The sequence below is a fragment of the Chrysemys picta genome, chromosome 4 (genome assembly GCF_011386835.1).
Source record: "Chrysemys picta bellii isolate R12L10 chromosome 4, ASM1138683v2, whole genome shotgun sequence".
NCBI lineage: Eukaryota > Metazoa > Chordata > Testudines > Emydidae > Chrysemys > Chrysemys picta.
In genome coordinates this window covers 64808336-64824969 of record NC_088794.1, presented here as the reverse complement: position 1 = coordinate 64824969, position 16634 = coordinate 64808336, and the positions used below count along the sequence as shown (strand labels likewise).

Below are 16634 nucleotides of genomic sequence, written 5' to 3'. Positions count from 1 at the left end.
TGTAGAACTAACATACTTTGTGAGTTCATAAGTATAAAATGTTGAATACCATGAAGATGTGGCCATTATGTAGAAATGTGTGCCATGACCATCTGCCATACAATTTTTATATCTTAGCTTAGCAACCTTTTAACATTCTTCAAAATGGAAAGTATGAGAATTGTAAGTTTGTTACATTTTATTGTGTTGATTTAATATTGCATACACAATCACATGTAGAAAATGTTCTAAAGTAACAACCATACAGAGAATTGTAGACCTTCATGGATTTATGATGCAGATATGCTAGGTTGATAATCATCCTTGTTCTAAACCATTTTCAGATACAGAGATATTCTTCTGGTTACTATTTTTTTTCTACATGTATAAAAGCTTATTCAAAATTAAGGTCAAATAGAGGCTTGAAAAAAGATATAATTTAAAATTGCTGTAAATAGTTTTGTTTTCAAATAATTTGTTTGTTACATTCATTTGTTAAGTAGCAGAAGAAATTGTAGTATTTTGTACTTTCATATGATCAGTATAAAGTGGCTACCAGAATGTATAGTAGCCACTTTATACTGATCCTATGGTGGCTATTTGGATCATAGATACCATATATACTTGACTTATTTTTGCTTTTTTCATAACTATATACTTATTGCGGATTAAGTGGCTCATATATACTATGACCAAAGACTGTCACACAACATATGGAAATAGACATGTGCATATACAGTATACTATATTGCTTATGACTTGTTTCAAACTTTTTTCCTTTCAGAAGCATATGTGTACCTATTTATGTCAAAAGATAATCTCACTCACCACCACCACCACCACCACCACAATTACCACCATCTTCTGTATGCAATGTGTGTATGCACCTTTGAATATAGAAAAGTGGATAAGATTGGTTTTCTAAAATAAAACTATAAGCAAATCATAAAACTAAAATGAACAATTAAATGCAGCATAGCAACATTTTACTTTATGTATCCATCTATTCTGAAAATAATTTTACAGATTGGACAGCTTTTAAAAAAAATTTAAACAAGATTTAGGCCTAAAGTTTTCAAATGCAGCATAGATCTAAATAGTTAAATGTCCCATCACAGTATGGAGATAGTCATCTGTTCCAGCATATGGAATCTTTTGGCTGCTGGACTAAGTAGTTAATATAATGCCCAGTGTCCAGGCGTGGACACAACTGTTATGAAGCAGAAGGGAGTAGGCTTATTTTTGAGCCCATTTGGACAGTGATAAGCAAAAACAAGGAAAGGAAACTTAAAAAAATTCAGAGTGTATTATCTATTTTTAGCAAATAATTTTGTTAGATCCTGTTTATATTTCTAAAGAGATGTTAGCTTTTTACATAAATAGTATGATAGGCTTTTGTAATAAGGCCATGCAAATGTTGTTTTAAATCATTTTTGTGTGTTGCCTGTCAGTATAAATGACGACAATTTGTATTTTAGCCTACTTTCTATTTAAATTGTTGTACATGTATTTTCTGTGAAGAATGGCATTCCAAAATGTGCAATATTTTGTTACAGTGACATTTTATATATGAACTGTTGATGTTTTAAAAGCTGGAGTTTCTAGATCAGCTCTCAACTTACATCTTTGTGTTTTAGACCTGCTCTATTAATTACATTATAATTGTAATATAAAGGAATGCTACATCTTTAATGATGTTTTTGTGCCCTATGTAGTTAAGCTTTAATGCTAGGGAAAAAAAGATTAAATTAGCCTTGTAACCTCTTTCTCTTCCAGACTGATGATGGAAAATAAAAGCTCTTAGCCACAAAATGTAACACTTAGAATTAATATTTAATTAGACCGGCAAATTGTACACTGTGGCTGAAAGCTTCCAAAGAGTTGTTAGTGCCACAATTGACCTACAAGTTTAATAATAACTCACTTCTAGAAGCAAGTGCCAGTTCAGCATAGTGGAACCACTGTAAGACAGTCCTGTGAGATTAAAATCAGCAAACCAAATGGCAGGCGAGGATTCCTGGGATGGAGCCTTCTGGAAAGCTGGGAGCTGGAGTAGTTTTTCAGCCAGGATTCAGATGAGAACAGTGGGCGAAAAAGCTGATCCCTCCTGTTCTGGGAGCTTCTGATTGTAGGCCAGATTTCTGGAACAGATTTTTACTAAAATGTTCTTACTGCAACTATTAAAATACATCGCAAATCAAGTAAAGAATACATTTTATGTATATTTTAGGAAGTGTAAACAGCTCTAAAAATCTCCTGTTCATTGATGTATAATGCACATGAGTTCTGATATTAAATTATCAGATATATTAGTGCTAGAACTATGCTATTTTGGTGTGACGTGCAATTCTGTATGTCTATATGGTAGACTGTTTCTTTTTATGTTATCTCGTTACTGTATAATGATGAGCAAGTACAGAATACAGATATACAATCATAGTATTATGAAGTGTGCAAATTAAACATGAAATACACATAGCTTTTTAAAAAACAAAATCCGTATTTTTATAAAGGTAAATAGAATATTATCATCTTCTGTGCCAAATGCAGTTAAAATATAATATCAGTAATGATATCTTGATAACCATGTGAGCCCTAATGTTATAACAAATTATTCTAGTAAAATAGGGCACCATGAGTTCAAAAATGTGCAAACGCACAGCAACAGACTGAGGAAGGAACATTGTGCATTATTTATTGGCTATATCCTAAATAATTAAAGAAACGCTAGTCATTAGTTAAAAATTAAAGCAGGTGAGGGCCTTGCCAGCAGAGGGAGCAGTCATGTCTTCATCAGATTCCCATCATTTTCCCACCTGCCTCAGCTTTTTTCCCAGCAGTCTCCCATCTGGACCTAGTTTTGCCAGCCTGCTCCTGATGACAGCCTATAATTTTATACTCAATAAGGGATTAGTGTAAAATTATTTTAAACTTTAGTATTTTTAACCTGCCACTTGATTACAAAAAGAGCTCCATGCTCTGTTTGAGATTTGTGTATTAGTAATTATTTATGTAGGCAAGAACTGTGCTTTGACTATCTGTGAATTACATACATTCCATTTAAGGATCATTTAAGGATCTCACGTTGCAGAAAATCCAGCCGTTTCTAAATTGGTAAACATACCGCAGTGAATTTTTTTAGTCAAAATGAGAACAAAAGATGCATTTTTTGGGTCTCATCCTTTTAATCCTGTTTCTATAATGAACAATTCCCAACAAGAATATTAAAGATTTCTTTAAGCCACACAGTTTGAAATACATGCTGTTCAGCATTTTTGTTATGATTTTCAAATATAGAATGAAAAAGCAGATTCAAAATGTGGTTGTTAGGTGAGCCTACTTCAAATTTTGCATGCGTATTTCATAGCTTGCTATGAACAACTTGTAGCATAGGATTCTTGTTTTTAAAAAATTTGTTCGAAGTGATAGTGTCAATATTACATTTTTCAGACAATTAGCAAAATATAAATAACATAACAGTAGTTTCCATCAAATGCCTTTCTATAGTATAGATGAACAATCGCACCACTTAATCTTACTGTATGTTAAATATAGTCAGTGTAGCCACAGAGTTTAGAAGATAGCATATTACTAGCAGACTAAAACTGTGTAGCAGGAAATCTACTGAAGTTATGCAATCATCGACTTTATCAGAGCTCCATGCCGGTGCAGAGGGCTGCTCACACAGAGCTTATTGGATGTTCAGAGCCATAGTTTATAAACAGGGCAAAAATGTGTTCTTTGAAGAGAACTAATGAGTTCTGTGCATTGTGCTTAATTTATAGTAGCATGGTCTAGCACATGGGCACCAGACATGGAATCAAGAAACCCAAGTTCTGTTCCCAACACTCCCATTGACTGGCTCCATGGCTTTGGACAAGTCACTTGACTTCTTTCTACTTGTTTACTTATCTGTAAAATTAGGCTTCTGGTGCTAACCTGCCTTTGTAAAGCATTTTAAGATGAATGGATGAAAAGTCTTATTTAAATAGATTTTATATGCTGCAATAGTAACTTTATTTGTCTTGTTGGGCCCCCTACCATACGAATGTACTGTACAGATCCCTGTTTTTCACCAATAGCCTTTGGCACATGAAATAAGAAGGAAAAAGAATGGAATAAAAATGGTAGAAAACCAAAGCCAAAACCTGTCAATTTGCGCTCAAAGTGTGTATATGTTATTATGCCAGGTATGTGAGGCAAACAAGAAAGTCACTCTCCTTTCATAGTAGCTGTGAAGTTGTGATCAGCGGAACTGTTTTGAATAGTGAACTGGCTAACTAACCAGGATTCTCTATGCCCAGTACCAGAGATAGGGGTTTCCTGTCATGCAAAGCTTTCATCTTGACATAGAAGAGATCAGCTACTACTAGGTTAGTCTCATCAGTCCTGTTGAACTAGAACCAGAGTGTAAGGGAGAAAGCATACTACCTTCTGTAACCAAGTTTAGATCAGTCCCTCAAGAAATTATAAAGCTACTGGGGGACATCAATGCCATACATACCAAATGACTTCCTGTCTCTCTTGTTTGGTGAAAATCTCTGAAGGATGTCTGGATCTGTTACTGATAGTATCAAAACTAGTTAATGATTCCTTGACAGAGGGCAATGTACTTGTAACTCTTAAATAGGTCAAGAATGATTACAGAAATTGCCATCTATTCTTAAACTTCTCTTTCCTGCATAGGATTATTGAGAAGGCGGTGATGGTAAAACTCTAACATTGACTTCCGCCTATATATTTCACACTGGTTTTAAGGGATAGTGATGGTTAGCTCTTCCTCTTCCCCAAGTGTTCTCAGCTGCAGAATCCTGAAGTGATATCCTGAATTTTTGTTGCCTTTCTTACTCAAAATCTATGTAAGGCTACTGGGTGAGAGACTCACACTCTACAAACTCAATTGCCATCAATATACAGATGTCCCCTGGTTCTACACATCTTGCAGGTCTGGACCTTTTCCGCAGTTCCTTTCATGGTGTGATGATTGGATGAAGGGAAACTACTAGACTTTTCATTACTTCTGAATGCCCAGAGAGCAGCAGAAGTTATAAATGCCTCTATTATCTTCAGCTGGACTTTTGATTGACCATTTTTCCTGTAATGCAAGCTTACTGAAAGTGATACATGCCATTGTCATCTCCAGAATGGACTACTGCTCTATATGTAGGGCTGACCCTAAAGGACCTTGAACATTGCAGTTGGCACAGCATGCAGAAGCTTGCCAAATGAGCAAGATTCAGGAACAGGAACACATCTGTTCTCCCTACACTATGTGTGCTCCACACTCTGAGACAGATGCCAGTTCAATTCTCTTTCTGTTTCAAGGTCTTTATATTTTATAGTTGAGGCTGTGTTAAGATCTTAAGTAGATAAGACCCTGATAGCTCACTGATCGCTTTTTTAGCTCCTCTCTTTGCTGCATCTACTTGTGCTGTGGTGGAACTCTGTGGCTAATAGAGCCATGTTTTGAAGTTTTTGGTGCAAGTTCTATGATTATGGAACTCCCGTTAGAGGTAAGGCTAAGCTCTAAATTTCACTACCTTTTAGAGCAAGTTGTAAAACTCAACTGCTAATGTGGATGTTTCCCAAAATAACTTAGTCAGACATGTCTGACACACATATTAATCACCAGATCTATTCACTATAAGGAAGCTGTGGAGGTCTTCCTTCTAGAAGATAACTAAAGTATTTTTAATGTTGTAGGGTTTTCAGACTCTATGATGATGCAGGTTATAACAATAATAATAAATAGGCCCTGACAACTCATATTCACCAAAGATCCCATGACATGTTCAGTAGGAGTTGGGTGTTTAATTCTGATCTCCTAGCTAAATTTTTACTTCAGATATATCCAGTATTTTCAAATATGGTATTACTCTGTTAGTGCTAATGTGAACTGTTGGTGTTAATGTGCACTACTGAATTCACTTCTGTGTCCTATCACAGAGGTGGCTGCATTTCAGCAGTATGTGAAAATATATTTCCTTGTCTACCTCACACGGGTGTTGTCACAGTTAATGAATAAATTTTTGTAAAGCACATTGCTCTACAGATGAAAGATATTATATACATGTAAGGTATTAAAATTAATAACATCATTATTAAAAAAAGCTCTAACAGAATAACACAAAAACAAAATTCATAATTAATACTACTCTTATGCCTCGGTCAAATGATACCTTCCCCATTCCTTTACCGTTTTTGATGAAGATATCTAATGTGTTTAGGTGTTTGAGTTTTTACTACAGATATTCTTGCTTTTCTTTTCTTCTGTTGGGCACATGAATTTGAAAGTACTATTCATAGTATGATTGTAAACCAGTATAAACTCGACATGGATGCGAACAAAAATTAGGGGAACATATGAACAATAAGTAAGGCCTTTGCAATCAGATTGCTGTGAGCAGTCCCCTACACCTGGTCATAATCCTAGTGAAGGCAGTGTAGGGCTCTTCACAAGATGGAGGTTTGCATCAAATTGCTGGGTTAGGGCCTAAATCTAGTATGTTCACTTCAGAAGGCCACACAGATTTGTAGAAATCCCCTGGAATATATTTTTCAGGGCTTCTGCCATTCACCATAGATTTCACAACACTTAATTCAGCTGTGTAGAGTTGCTTAATCCATTTGATAAATAGATTTTTACATATCAGTGGCCTGATCCCAAATTCTTTCTGCATGAAAAATGCAGAAAGAAGTTAGTAGGAATTTTGGAACTGCAAGAAATGCAAATTCAGCTTTAAAACAAATGCATCATTTGTACTTGCTACAATTCTGAATTGTAGTTAATATACTTATTTAAAATAGACCACTTTAAAAATTTCTCTTATTTCATGGATTTATAAATGGTAAAGCAAGTATTGTATCGTTATAAAATTAGTATAAAAATCTAATCTCTAATAGTTATTGGATAATAGTCTAGTGATAGCTCAGGGAGGGAAAACTTTTAAAAGCATTCTTTAATTTTTATTGATGATCTAAATTGTATGGGTAATTTTATGATTTCAGTAGCGGTAATTAATAACAAATGGAGATAAATAATTTAGTTGTTTCTTAAGTATTAATAATTTATCCTTTCGATTCAGCTGTACTTTGGGGATTAAGCAGTAATGACAAGTGGTAAGTGCTGGTATATTTTGCAGGTATTACCATATTATTGCACACATAACCTTTCAGAAAATGTCAAGACTTATTTATTCTAAGGATTACACAGAGCTTGTTTTTCTTACTGCACTAACTTAGGTTACAACTGCTATGGTATCACTAGTTAATTCAGCTCCATGACATAGAATGTAAGGCACGAGAAATAAACAAATGATTGTAATAGTCATAGTCTACTTTGGATGCTGTGCTAAAAACTTAGAGAAAGTACATCTAAATCTGCTTTTAGTGCAAAAATCAAACACTAATTATTTTTGCCTAAACTACCCCTTTCTGATTGATTTCTGTACCTTTCATATCCTTTTCTGTAAAGTGTCAGGATTTTAAAGAATCACCTATTGGTGATGGCAGAAATCCATACAACTACAGATTTAACTACTGTGGAGACCTACAATGGCTCACACATCCATTACACTGGTCTACAATTTTTGAGAAGTCGTCTGCTTCAGAGATAAAATGTGCTATTTATTATGTATTTTGATGTGCTGAATTCAAATATGACAATTAAAACATCTGATTGGCTACTGTTTCTAAGATATTTAAGTTTTTACATTTTATGTCTATGTATATTGTGTAGATAGTAGAGTTTTAATCATAAATTGTAAACCTAGATCTTTTCATGTGTTTATGGTTGCTTTACATGATAATATTTCATCTGTCCTGTTTCTGTAACACTTTAAAAGTTAGCAAAAGGGTTATATAAATAAAATTGATTATGAAACAAAAGGCAAAAAACTATTATGTACATAGTTTAGTCCTATTCAGTGTCTACTCGGCGCTTCTTGGCTTGTCTCTTGTATTCATTAAATGGAGCATCTCTTGTCACTGTCCAGCAATAGTCTGCAAGCATTGATGGGCTCCATTTGCCCTGATAGCGTTTCTCCATTGTTGCAATGTCCTGGTGAAATCGCTTGCCGTGCTCGTCGCTCACTGCTCCGCAGTTCGGTGGAAAAAAATCTAGATGAGAGTGCAAAAAATGTATCTTTAGTGACATATTGCAGCCAAGGCTTTTGTATGCCTTGAGGAGGTTTTCCACCAACAACCTGTAGTTGTCTGCCTTGTTGTTTCCAAGAAAATGTATTGCCACTAACTGGAAGGCTTTCCATGCCATCTTTTCCTTGCCACACAGTGCATGGTCAAATGCATCATCTCGAAGAAGTTCACGAATCTGAGGACCAACAAAGACACCTTCCTTTATCTTAGCTTCACTTAACCTTGGAAATTTTCCACGGAGGTACTTGAAAGCTGCTTGTGTTTTGTCAATGGCCTTGACAAAGTTCTTCATCAGACCCAGCTTGATGTGTAAGGGTGGTAACAAAATCTTCCTTGATTCAACAAGTGGTGAATGCTGAACACTTTTCCTCCCAGGCTCCAATGACTGTGGGAGTGGCCAATCTTTCTTGATGTAATGGGAATCTCTTGCACAACTATCCCATTCGCAGAGAAAACAGCAGTACTTTGTGTATCCAGTCTGCAGACCAAGCAAGAGAGCAACAACCTTCAAATCACCACAAAGCTGCCACTGATGTTGGTCATAGTTTATACACTTCAAAAGTTGTTTCATGTTGTCATAGGTTTCCTTCATATGGACTGCATGACCAACTGGAATTGATGGCAAAACATTGCCATTATGCAGTAAAACAGCTTTAAGACTCGTCTTCGATGAATCAATGAACAGTCTCCATTCATCTGGATCGTGAACAACGTTGAGAGCTACCATCGATGTTGTTGCAGACTACAAGATCACCTTCCATGAAGAAGAATGGGACAAGATCCTTTTGACGGTCACGGAACATGGAAACCCTAACATCACCTGCCAGGAGATTCCATTGCTGTAGTCTGGAGCCCAACAGCTCTGCCTTACTCTTGGGTAGTTCCAAATCCCTGACAAGGTCATTCAATTCACCTTGTGTTATGAGGTGTGGTTCAGAGGAGGAGGATGGGAGAAAATGTGGGTCCTGTGACATTGATGGTTCAGGATCAGAAGTTTCATCTGACTCAAGTGAGAATGATTCTGGTGCATCAGGAACCGGTAGTCCTTCTCCGTGGGGTACTGGGCGTATAGCTGATGGAATGTTTGGATAATGCACAGTCCACTTTTTCTTCTTTGACACACCTTTCCCAACTGGAGGCACCATGCAGAAGTAACAATTGCTGGTATGATCTGTTGGCTCTCTCCAAATCATTGGCACTGCAAAAGGCATAGATTTCCTTTTCCTGTTCAACCACTGGCAAAGATTTGTTGCACAAGTGTTGCAGCATATGTGTGGGGCCCACCTCTTGTCCTGATCTCCAATTTTGCAGCCAAAATAAAGGTGATAGGCTTTCTTAACCATAGTGGTTATACTGCGCTTTTGTGATGCAAAAGTCACTTCACCACAAACATAGCAGAAGTTATCTGCACTCTTCACACAAGTACGAGGCATCTCTGCTCACTTTGGCTAAACAGAAATGCGTCCCTTTGCAAAATCAAACACTGACAAATAAGAGAGTATGACACTGTATGATTTCTTGAGCTGACATAGGGCAATTTGTTCAGCAGAGTGATTTAAGCTTCGTTATGATTGCATCATCCATGACTTCTAGGAATAACATGATGCAATTCATATCATGTATGATGCAATACCAGCTTCAGATTGGATCATTCATTGTTTTGCCTAAAAAGCAAGTACTGTCCAAACCCAGTCATAGATTTATTCATAGATCCAGTCAAAGATGTATTTTAGTAATTTCTGGTTTAAATTGAGATCCCTTCCCTTTATAACTCACTTATCCTCCACCATTCCCAAGTCAAGGGTTGTATATACTGACCCAATAGCATATCTTGAAAACTAGAGCCAATCAACAATTTTAAGCATAATTTTCGTTCTCAGTGACCCAGAATTAGTAAAGTTTGACGACATTTATTTCAGAAGCATTTTGGCTGTAGAGCAGTGTTTATCAAATAATGCCTGTTCAGCTACAAACTTTTATGGGAGTATCCCCAATATGTGGGGGTAATAACTAGTATTTCTTTGCTTGTTATGCTGAAATTTACCAACTAAATACCATGGACAAAAGCAACTAAATGTAAATGTTGAATGATTGAAAGTTTTGTACTCTTATCCAGGGCTGTACTGCATGTGAACTGTATGTTATTTCATTGTTTTAAATAGTTTTGTACATCCCTTGCTAATTATTCTGTGGTTTCTTTAATTAACCTTTGTAGATAATGAAACACTTTTTAAACTTTTTTTAATTTGATTTTCATTCAATATAAACACCTTATATCACGATTTAAAGAAACTTAATGTTGGGGTAACTGCAATGTCTTTCAGCATGGTAACCACGAAATGAAGTCCCTCTCACCAAAGGACACTTCTAACCTTTGTTTGGAAAGTGATATATTCCTGTAGTCCTTAATTTCAAATGGAGCATAGAATTAAATGTCAAAAATTATGTTAATACAAAGGTCATAATGAAAATTGAAGCTTCTGAATATCTTTAACTTCGTAAATTTTTAGTTGTCACAACGCTGTTAACTAGGCTTCATGACACATCTATAATGTGAATTACTAATGTTCCTGTTTAAATGTATAACTTTATGTATAAATCCAGTGTAGACAAGCTGGTGTTACTTAAGAAGCTTCATTTTTTAGTTTTCACCTGTTTTCACTCAATGCTATATAAAGAATGAGAACTTAAAATAATGTGTTGCATTCAATTTTCCTGGTTTTTAATTTCTTTTAAAATGGGAAAGTACAAAGCAAAACATAGGTTTGTGCTGTCTGGAACTGATGGCTATTTGGAACCTGGGAATTTTTTGACTTCTGGAAGGAAGGTTGAGGCTCATAATTAGAAGGGAACTAGTAGGATTTGCAAACTAGGGGTAGCAAAGTGGGTCAAAGTAGTTGATTTTCTCTAAGTAGTTAATCCTGATGAACCAGGATTGCTTGAACTATCTTTTGGTAGGTGAGGGGGGATTCCAGAAGGCTAGCCCCATGAAAATAATGTCAATGTGCAAACTTCAACATATATGGCCCTATATATTTATATGGCAGTAGAATTCCATATATGCTTATGGTCCATACATCATATTAATTCATCCCTAATTTCTTTTAAAATGTTTATTTAAAAAATAAACATACAGAGTGACTGAGGACTACATAAATGTCAAGAACAAAGGAGTATGACAAAGGAACTTTGGAATTGTCTGAGAAGAAAAAAATCTTATAAGTTATTATTTTTTAAACTTACAGTATATTGTTTCACACTCATATTTAAAGATGACCAAATGTATTTTTTTCAGATTTAAAACAAAAAACACCTCTCTTCCCCCCAACACACATATTTGGCTTGAGACCAAACATTCAGTCGAGAAGAGAATTTCTGGCTGCAATTATGATTAGAAACTAGGGTAGAATGGAATACCCACCCCGACATTCACTATAGGATTGCTACCATGTTGCTATAATAATTACATTTTGGCTGAAGTAACTAATTTATAAAAATTGCAAAGCATCTAGCAAGTCAGAGAACTTTCCAGGATTGTTTTACGTAATTTAAAACAATGCCTCTCCTAGTTGCCAGCAAACTTCTTTCCTGATTCTCTTCTCTCCTGGCTCCACTCCTAGCCATGCCATGGCTCATCTCCAGACCTGCCAAGTTTCCGCCAGAAGCTGGTGGGAGATTTGTATAGGGTTGAAAGAAGATTTGGAGCTCTGTTAAATTTTCAAGCCCAGATGGGGCAACGTGATTTGTGTGTTTTATGTCAGCATGCCATACATCACAACAATCTGTGTGCTGACATAAGCGTTGATTGGAAATTAATATGCTGAACTTTGAAAACTGGAAAATATGTGATATAAACAGATCTCTGTCAACAATGCCATAGAAAGAAACATGTTCGTGTTATGACAGTTCTATGCATAAAATGTATTCATCCCCAAACCAGAAGAATGTTTTGGTATATTTTAAAACAAAGCCAACTTGAACATTAAAGCCCCACTCCAGGAAAGCAAACCTATTCAAGACAGCACTTGAGAATGAACTTAACTTTAAGCATTTTCTTAAATCCCATTGAAGCCAATTGGACTTAACTATCTACTTAAAGTTAAACATGCTTAAGTGCTGTCCTAAGTAAGAATGGACTTAAACATGTACTTAAATGGTCCCCCGAATCAATTCCAAAATGAGTGGCTGTTATTTTTATAATTTCTATTTCTTTGCATGTTGTGGTCATCTTGATGATGCCTGAGCATCTTCTGTACCTAAAATAGCTTACCACACCATTTATAACATACAGTTTACCAAAATTTGCATGTAATGGCCTTTAATAACTGTTTTTAAGTATAGTATGATTACGAGTTTATTTCTTGCTTTACTATTAGTTTAGTTTGTATTTGTTAATATCTATTTGGTATTTTTGTGCAGCTTGGTAATATACCGGTAATAAAAATAATATTCATAGCCTGCCAAAGAACCTGGTTTAGACAAAATTCTAGAATTTCCAGTGTCTGGATGCTCAGAGCTCACTGGTCACTATACTTCTACAATTGCTTTTTCTAATTGTCCTGTAGATTTGCACTAGCAAGAGCCTCTGAAATATGGGGTTAATGTATATCATTATTGCTGGCCAGGTAGTAGTGGAGTGGAAAAATGTTCACAAGTTCAGCTTTAATTTTGTGGTAGTATATGTCATTAGGGTGTGATGTAATAATGGTGTGCGTAAGAGATGCAGTCAAACTTCATTACCATAGTCCAAATGATCGCTTAGAATTTCCTTTCTAACCAGTAAGACCGAGTACAACAGCAAATTACCCTTCACCATGAAATGACTTCACAGAGGTCTGGCTCCATGTGAAAACAGGCTATGTTGGCCCCTACACAAGTGGTGGCTTTGAAAGGTCAGCAATCCACAGGATTGAATTATGTCAGGTACATGGGGAGGGGCATTATGGGATTGGTGATCTTAGTCTTGCTGCCCCGAGCAGATTGGCCGGAGTGGAGCAGAAGCAGGTTATTTTGGGGGTTGATGTAAAAGTGGTTTTCAGACACTTTCCTACCAACATTAAGAAGAAACATTCACCTTCCCCATGTGTTTTGCAGGTGTCTCAATAGTCAAGTAGAAGGCTAGTATGTTGTTAAATATGGTATTTTGAGGGATATTGGGTTTTATATTTTATATTTTTTTTAATTAAAAGTCCTATACATTGCAGTGTAATATGCTTTATCTGTGACTGTGTCAATGTATTTAGATCTGCTTTTATTTAAATATTGGATGTAAATCATTGTTTGCATTTGGGAGTTTTCTGATATATAATATAAAATCTTTGTATAGCTGATAATCTCATGGCCCTTTCTCCCTAAGTGTAGGGCACATGATTAAGAAAGAGAATCAGGATATGGAAAAGGCTTTAGAATCAGATGATGGCCTAATTCCTCCTACCTAGAATGGGTATTTGTGGGTAATTGTTTGGGCCTGCTACTTTCTGAAAATATGGTGGGTATGGCATGTGTACACAGCTATCAAGGACAGAGTATAAAAACTCTGGGGACTGCTTTAAGATAAACACATTGATTAAGTTGAAGCATTCTGTTTTCATCATAATTTTATCATATTTTACTTCTCATCATACAGTGGTATCTACAAAGAAACTCTTAAGCACATTTTGTTCTTCAGTTAAATATGGAGGTCTGGTATCCAATGTGCATATTTCTCTGTCTTGTAAAATTCAGTATTGTATTTATGTGCAAACAGTGTAGCTGATTTTAGGATACATATGACAATACACTCTCAGATATCAGAGAGGAGATTTAAGCCCAAAATATCACAACTAAACTGAAAATATATCGAGAAATGGAAATACGACACTACTGTTTTTTGGATTTATATGTTCCACAGTGTACTTTCTGATTCAGAAGAAAAACAAAAATGACTGAAATTTTTTTTTACTTATTATTAATTATACCCTTTGTCTTTTTATACTATTCTAAAACATGTAATTGGGTAATGCATTTTGGAAAAGATTGCAATATCATGTTTTAATACATTTTTCAATTGATGAGGTTTTCAAAGGGACAAATGGTAGTTGGGCATCTAGCTTCCATTGAAAGTCAATGAAAGTTAGCTACCTAATGCTGTGTATGCCTTTGAAAATCTTTCTCAATATGAATAAATGCATAAATCAAAATGAAGATTTAGAAAAAGTATGAAATTTAGTTCGGAGTCAGCTCTCTCTCCAGATCATCTTAGTTCGGGCATGTTTTCCCTTAGATGCAGATCACTAGAAGCTTTTTTAGTTTCTGGTTATTTCTAGGTATTGATGACCTATTTTCACTTCAGTTTGTCATTAGAAGACAAAGACTTACTACTCTCAGAACATTAATTACCTTTTTCATCACAGAGGATGTATATTTTGTTTCCATGTTTTACAGAATAAAGCAATTATGGAACGTGTAACAAACTTGTCAGATACGGTAGTTGGTCTTGAATCATTTATCGGCTCTGAGAGAGAAACCAATCCATTATACAAGGATTACCAGGGTAAGTTCCATCTTTAGCAATGCAAAAAGTCTGCATGGAGTGCTTCTAGGGCACTTAGCAGCTTACTCTCCTATTGGAGTATCTACTGTGAAGTAGCATTTGATTTCATTTTGGAATATACCTCTTAAATGTTACTCCTTGCTAACCAATCTTGAGTTAGGCAATTTTTCAGTAAAGTGCATTAAGGCTGCAAAGGAAACATGGCAACTCCTTGCATGTTGTCAAGCCATATTACTGGGGCATGGCTCAATCAGATGTACATCTCAACAGGCAGGCTTTGGGGAATTCACATGCAGGGGAGGCTTGGCAATCATCTGACCAGTGAGCTGAACTTGTCATGAAATCAATATTTCTGATCTGCCAAGTTTTAAATAGAGAACGTGAAAAAACATGATATATTTAAGCGAATGAACTGCTAAATGATGCAGTATGCAAAACTTTGTGTTTGAAGATGATAATTTACTGTTTACTGCTTTTAATTATGGCAATTCTTCCTTCAAAAGTATTGAGTATGGAAATTAGTGAAGGTAAAAATAAATATGAAACTAATTTTTGTAGAGAACCTTATTATTCCATCCAGTCTTTCTAGTGACTTATTTTCAACATGTGTAACAGTGTTTAATCATTGGGTTCAGTTAACAAAGATTTTATAAAAGTTTGGGTAGCAGAACTATTTAAATTCGGAAAGATTAGAAGATATGCATAGCCTAAGCAGTGAATAACAAACAGTTTTAGCTAATCCAGAGTGGTGATCTGTGTGCGCATAAATTACCGCTATTATTATTGTGATACTACTGTAGTTCCATGGAAACCTCTAGTCTAAAGACTGAACTGCTTATTTGAAGCCTGCTGTAAGCATGTGAAAATGTGGCAATGCTTTTCCATGCTAGAGCACAGAAAATGAAGCAGAAATGGTATTGAAGAACACTTTATACTACTGTATGTGTTCAGGCTGCAGTTTCATAAATCAGAGCAAACCTTTTTAAAAAAGAAAGAAAAGAAAAGAATGTACATTTGATTATTAGAAAAGAGTGGCTGAAAACATAAACAAAAGCTACTGCAAAAATAATTTGCCTATTGTATAGGCCCTATGTGGCATTTTTGCATTCTAATACAGTTCTGTTAATTTAATATAATAGAACTTATCTTAATAGTGAAGGAGGTCTTTAAGACAATATATGCCTTTCCTGTCCTGTATTTACTTTAAGAACTCATGTTAAATACTTTTGTTTTTTTGTCCCAATAAATAATACTAAACATAAAAGCTTTACTGGTTTTTATTTTCTTATAGGTACTCTTTATCTAAAACTCTAAAAATTGATCAGATTTTGCAGGATTGAAATTTTTCTAATTGTTTCAGGGTGTGGTTTCTTTTCCTGAAAATTTCTTTTTAAAAGATGCATTATTCACTGCGGATAACACAAGGCTCTGCCTATAGACAAAGTTCAATAGAATGTTTTGATGACATTGCTGTATTTATGAGTAAATCCTAAATTTATTTATTTTGTTTTAAAGCCTACAGTTTTGCATTAAACTTGTGAAAAGTAAGTAAAGATTGAAGGTTGTGCAGATATCCCTTTATTAAACGTGTATAATAATATTTTACAGTTCTGTTTTGCGGTGGAGCTGCTCTACCTGTACATTATGGTCACATTTTGAACTATGTAAATAATTCTTAGAATTCGGTAAATTGGAAAAAGAGGTTTTTGATTATTTTTATAACATTTTCCCAAGGATTTAGAAGACCCTTTTTAATAGGATAGTATTTGTAAAACTCTATTTAAAAGCGTATGAAACTTTTCCTCTTTATCTTATGTAATTCCACCTAAAAAAAGTAAAAATTTGAAAAATACCTCACACTGGTCTTAATTTGTTTCCTCACAGTAGCCATTTTCAAGTGACATAGCTCTTCTAAATTAATGTATTATTGAATTTGCCTCTGCAATGTTTTCATGTAGACACTCTGAAT

General features: G+C 35.1%; 1 protein-coding gene across 11 annotated transcripts in view; it reads left to right on the top strand.

Annotated features, from left to right (window-relative positions):
* The window catches only part of ELP4 (elongator acetyltransferase complex subunit 4), a 259381-nt gene that overhangs the window by 109225 nt on the left and 133522 nt on the right, over window positions 1-16634 (top strand). For all 11 annotated transcript variants that reach the window (XM_065592512.1, XM_065592505.1, XM_008179080.4 and 8 more), the window contains one exon: window positions 14557-14665. In XM_065592512.1, coding sequence (XP_065448584.1) covers window positions 14557-14665 — 109 coding nt within the window. The remainder of the gene's footprint in view (window positions 1-14556; window positions 14666-16634) is intronic.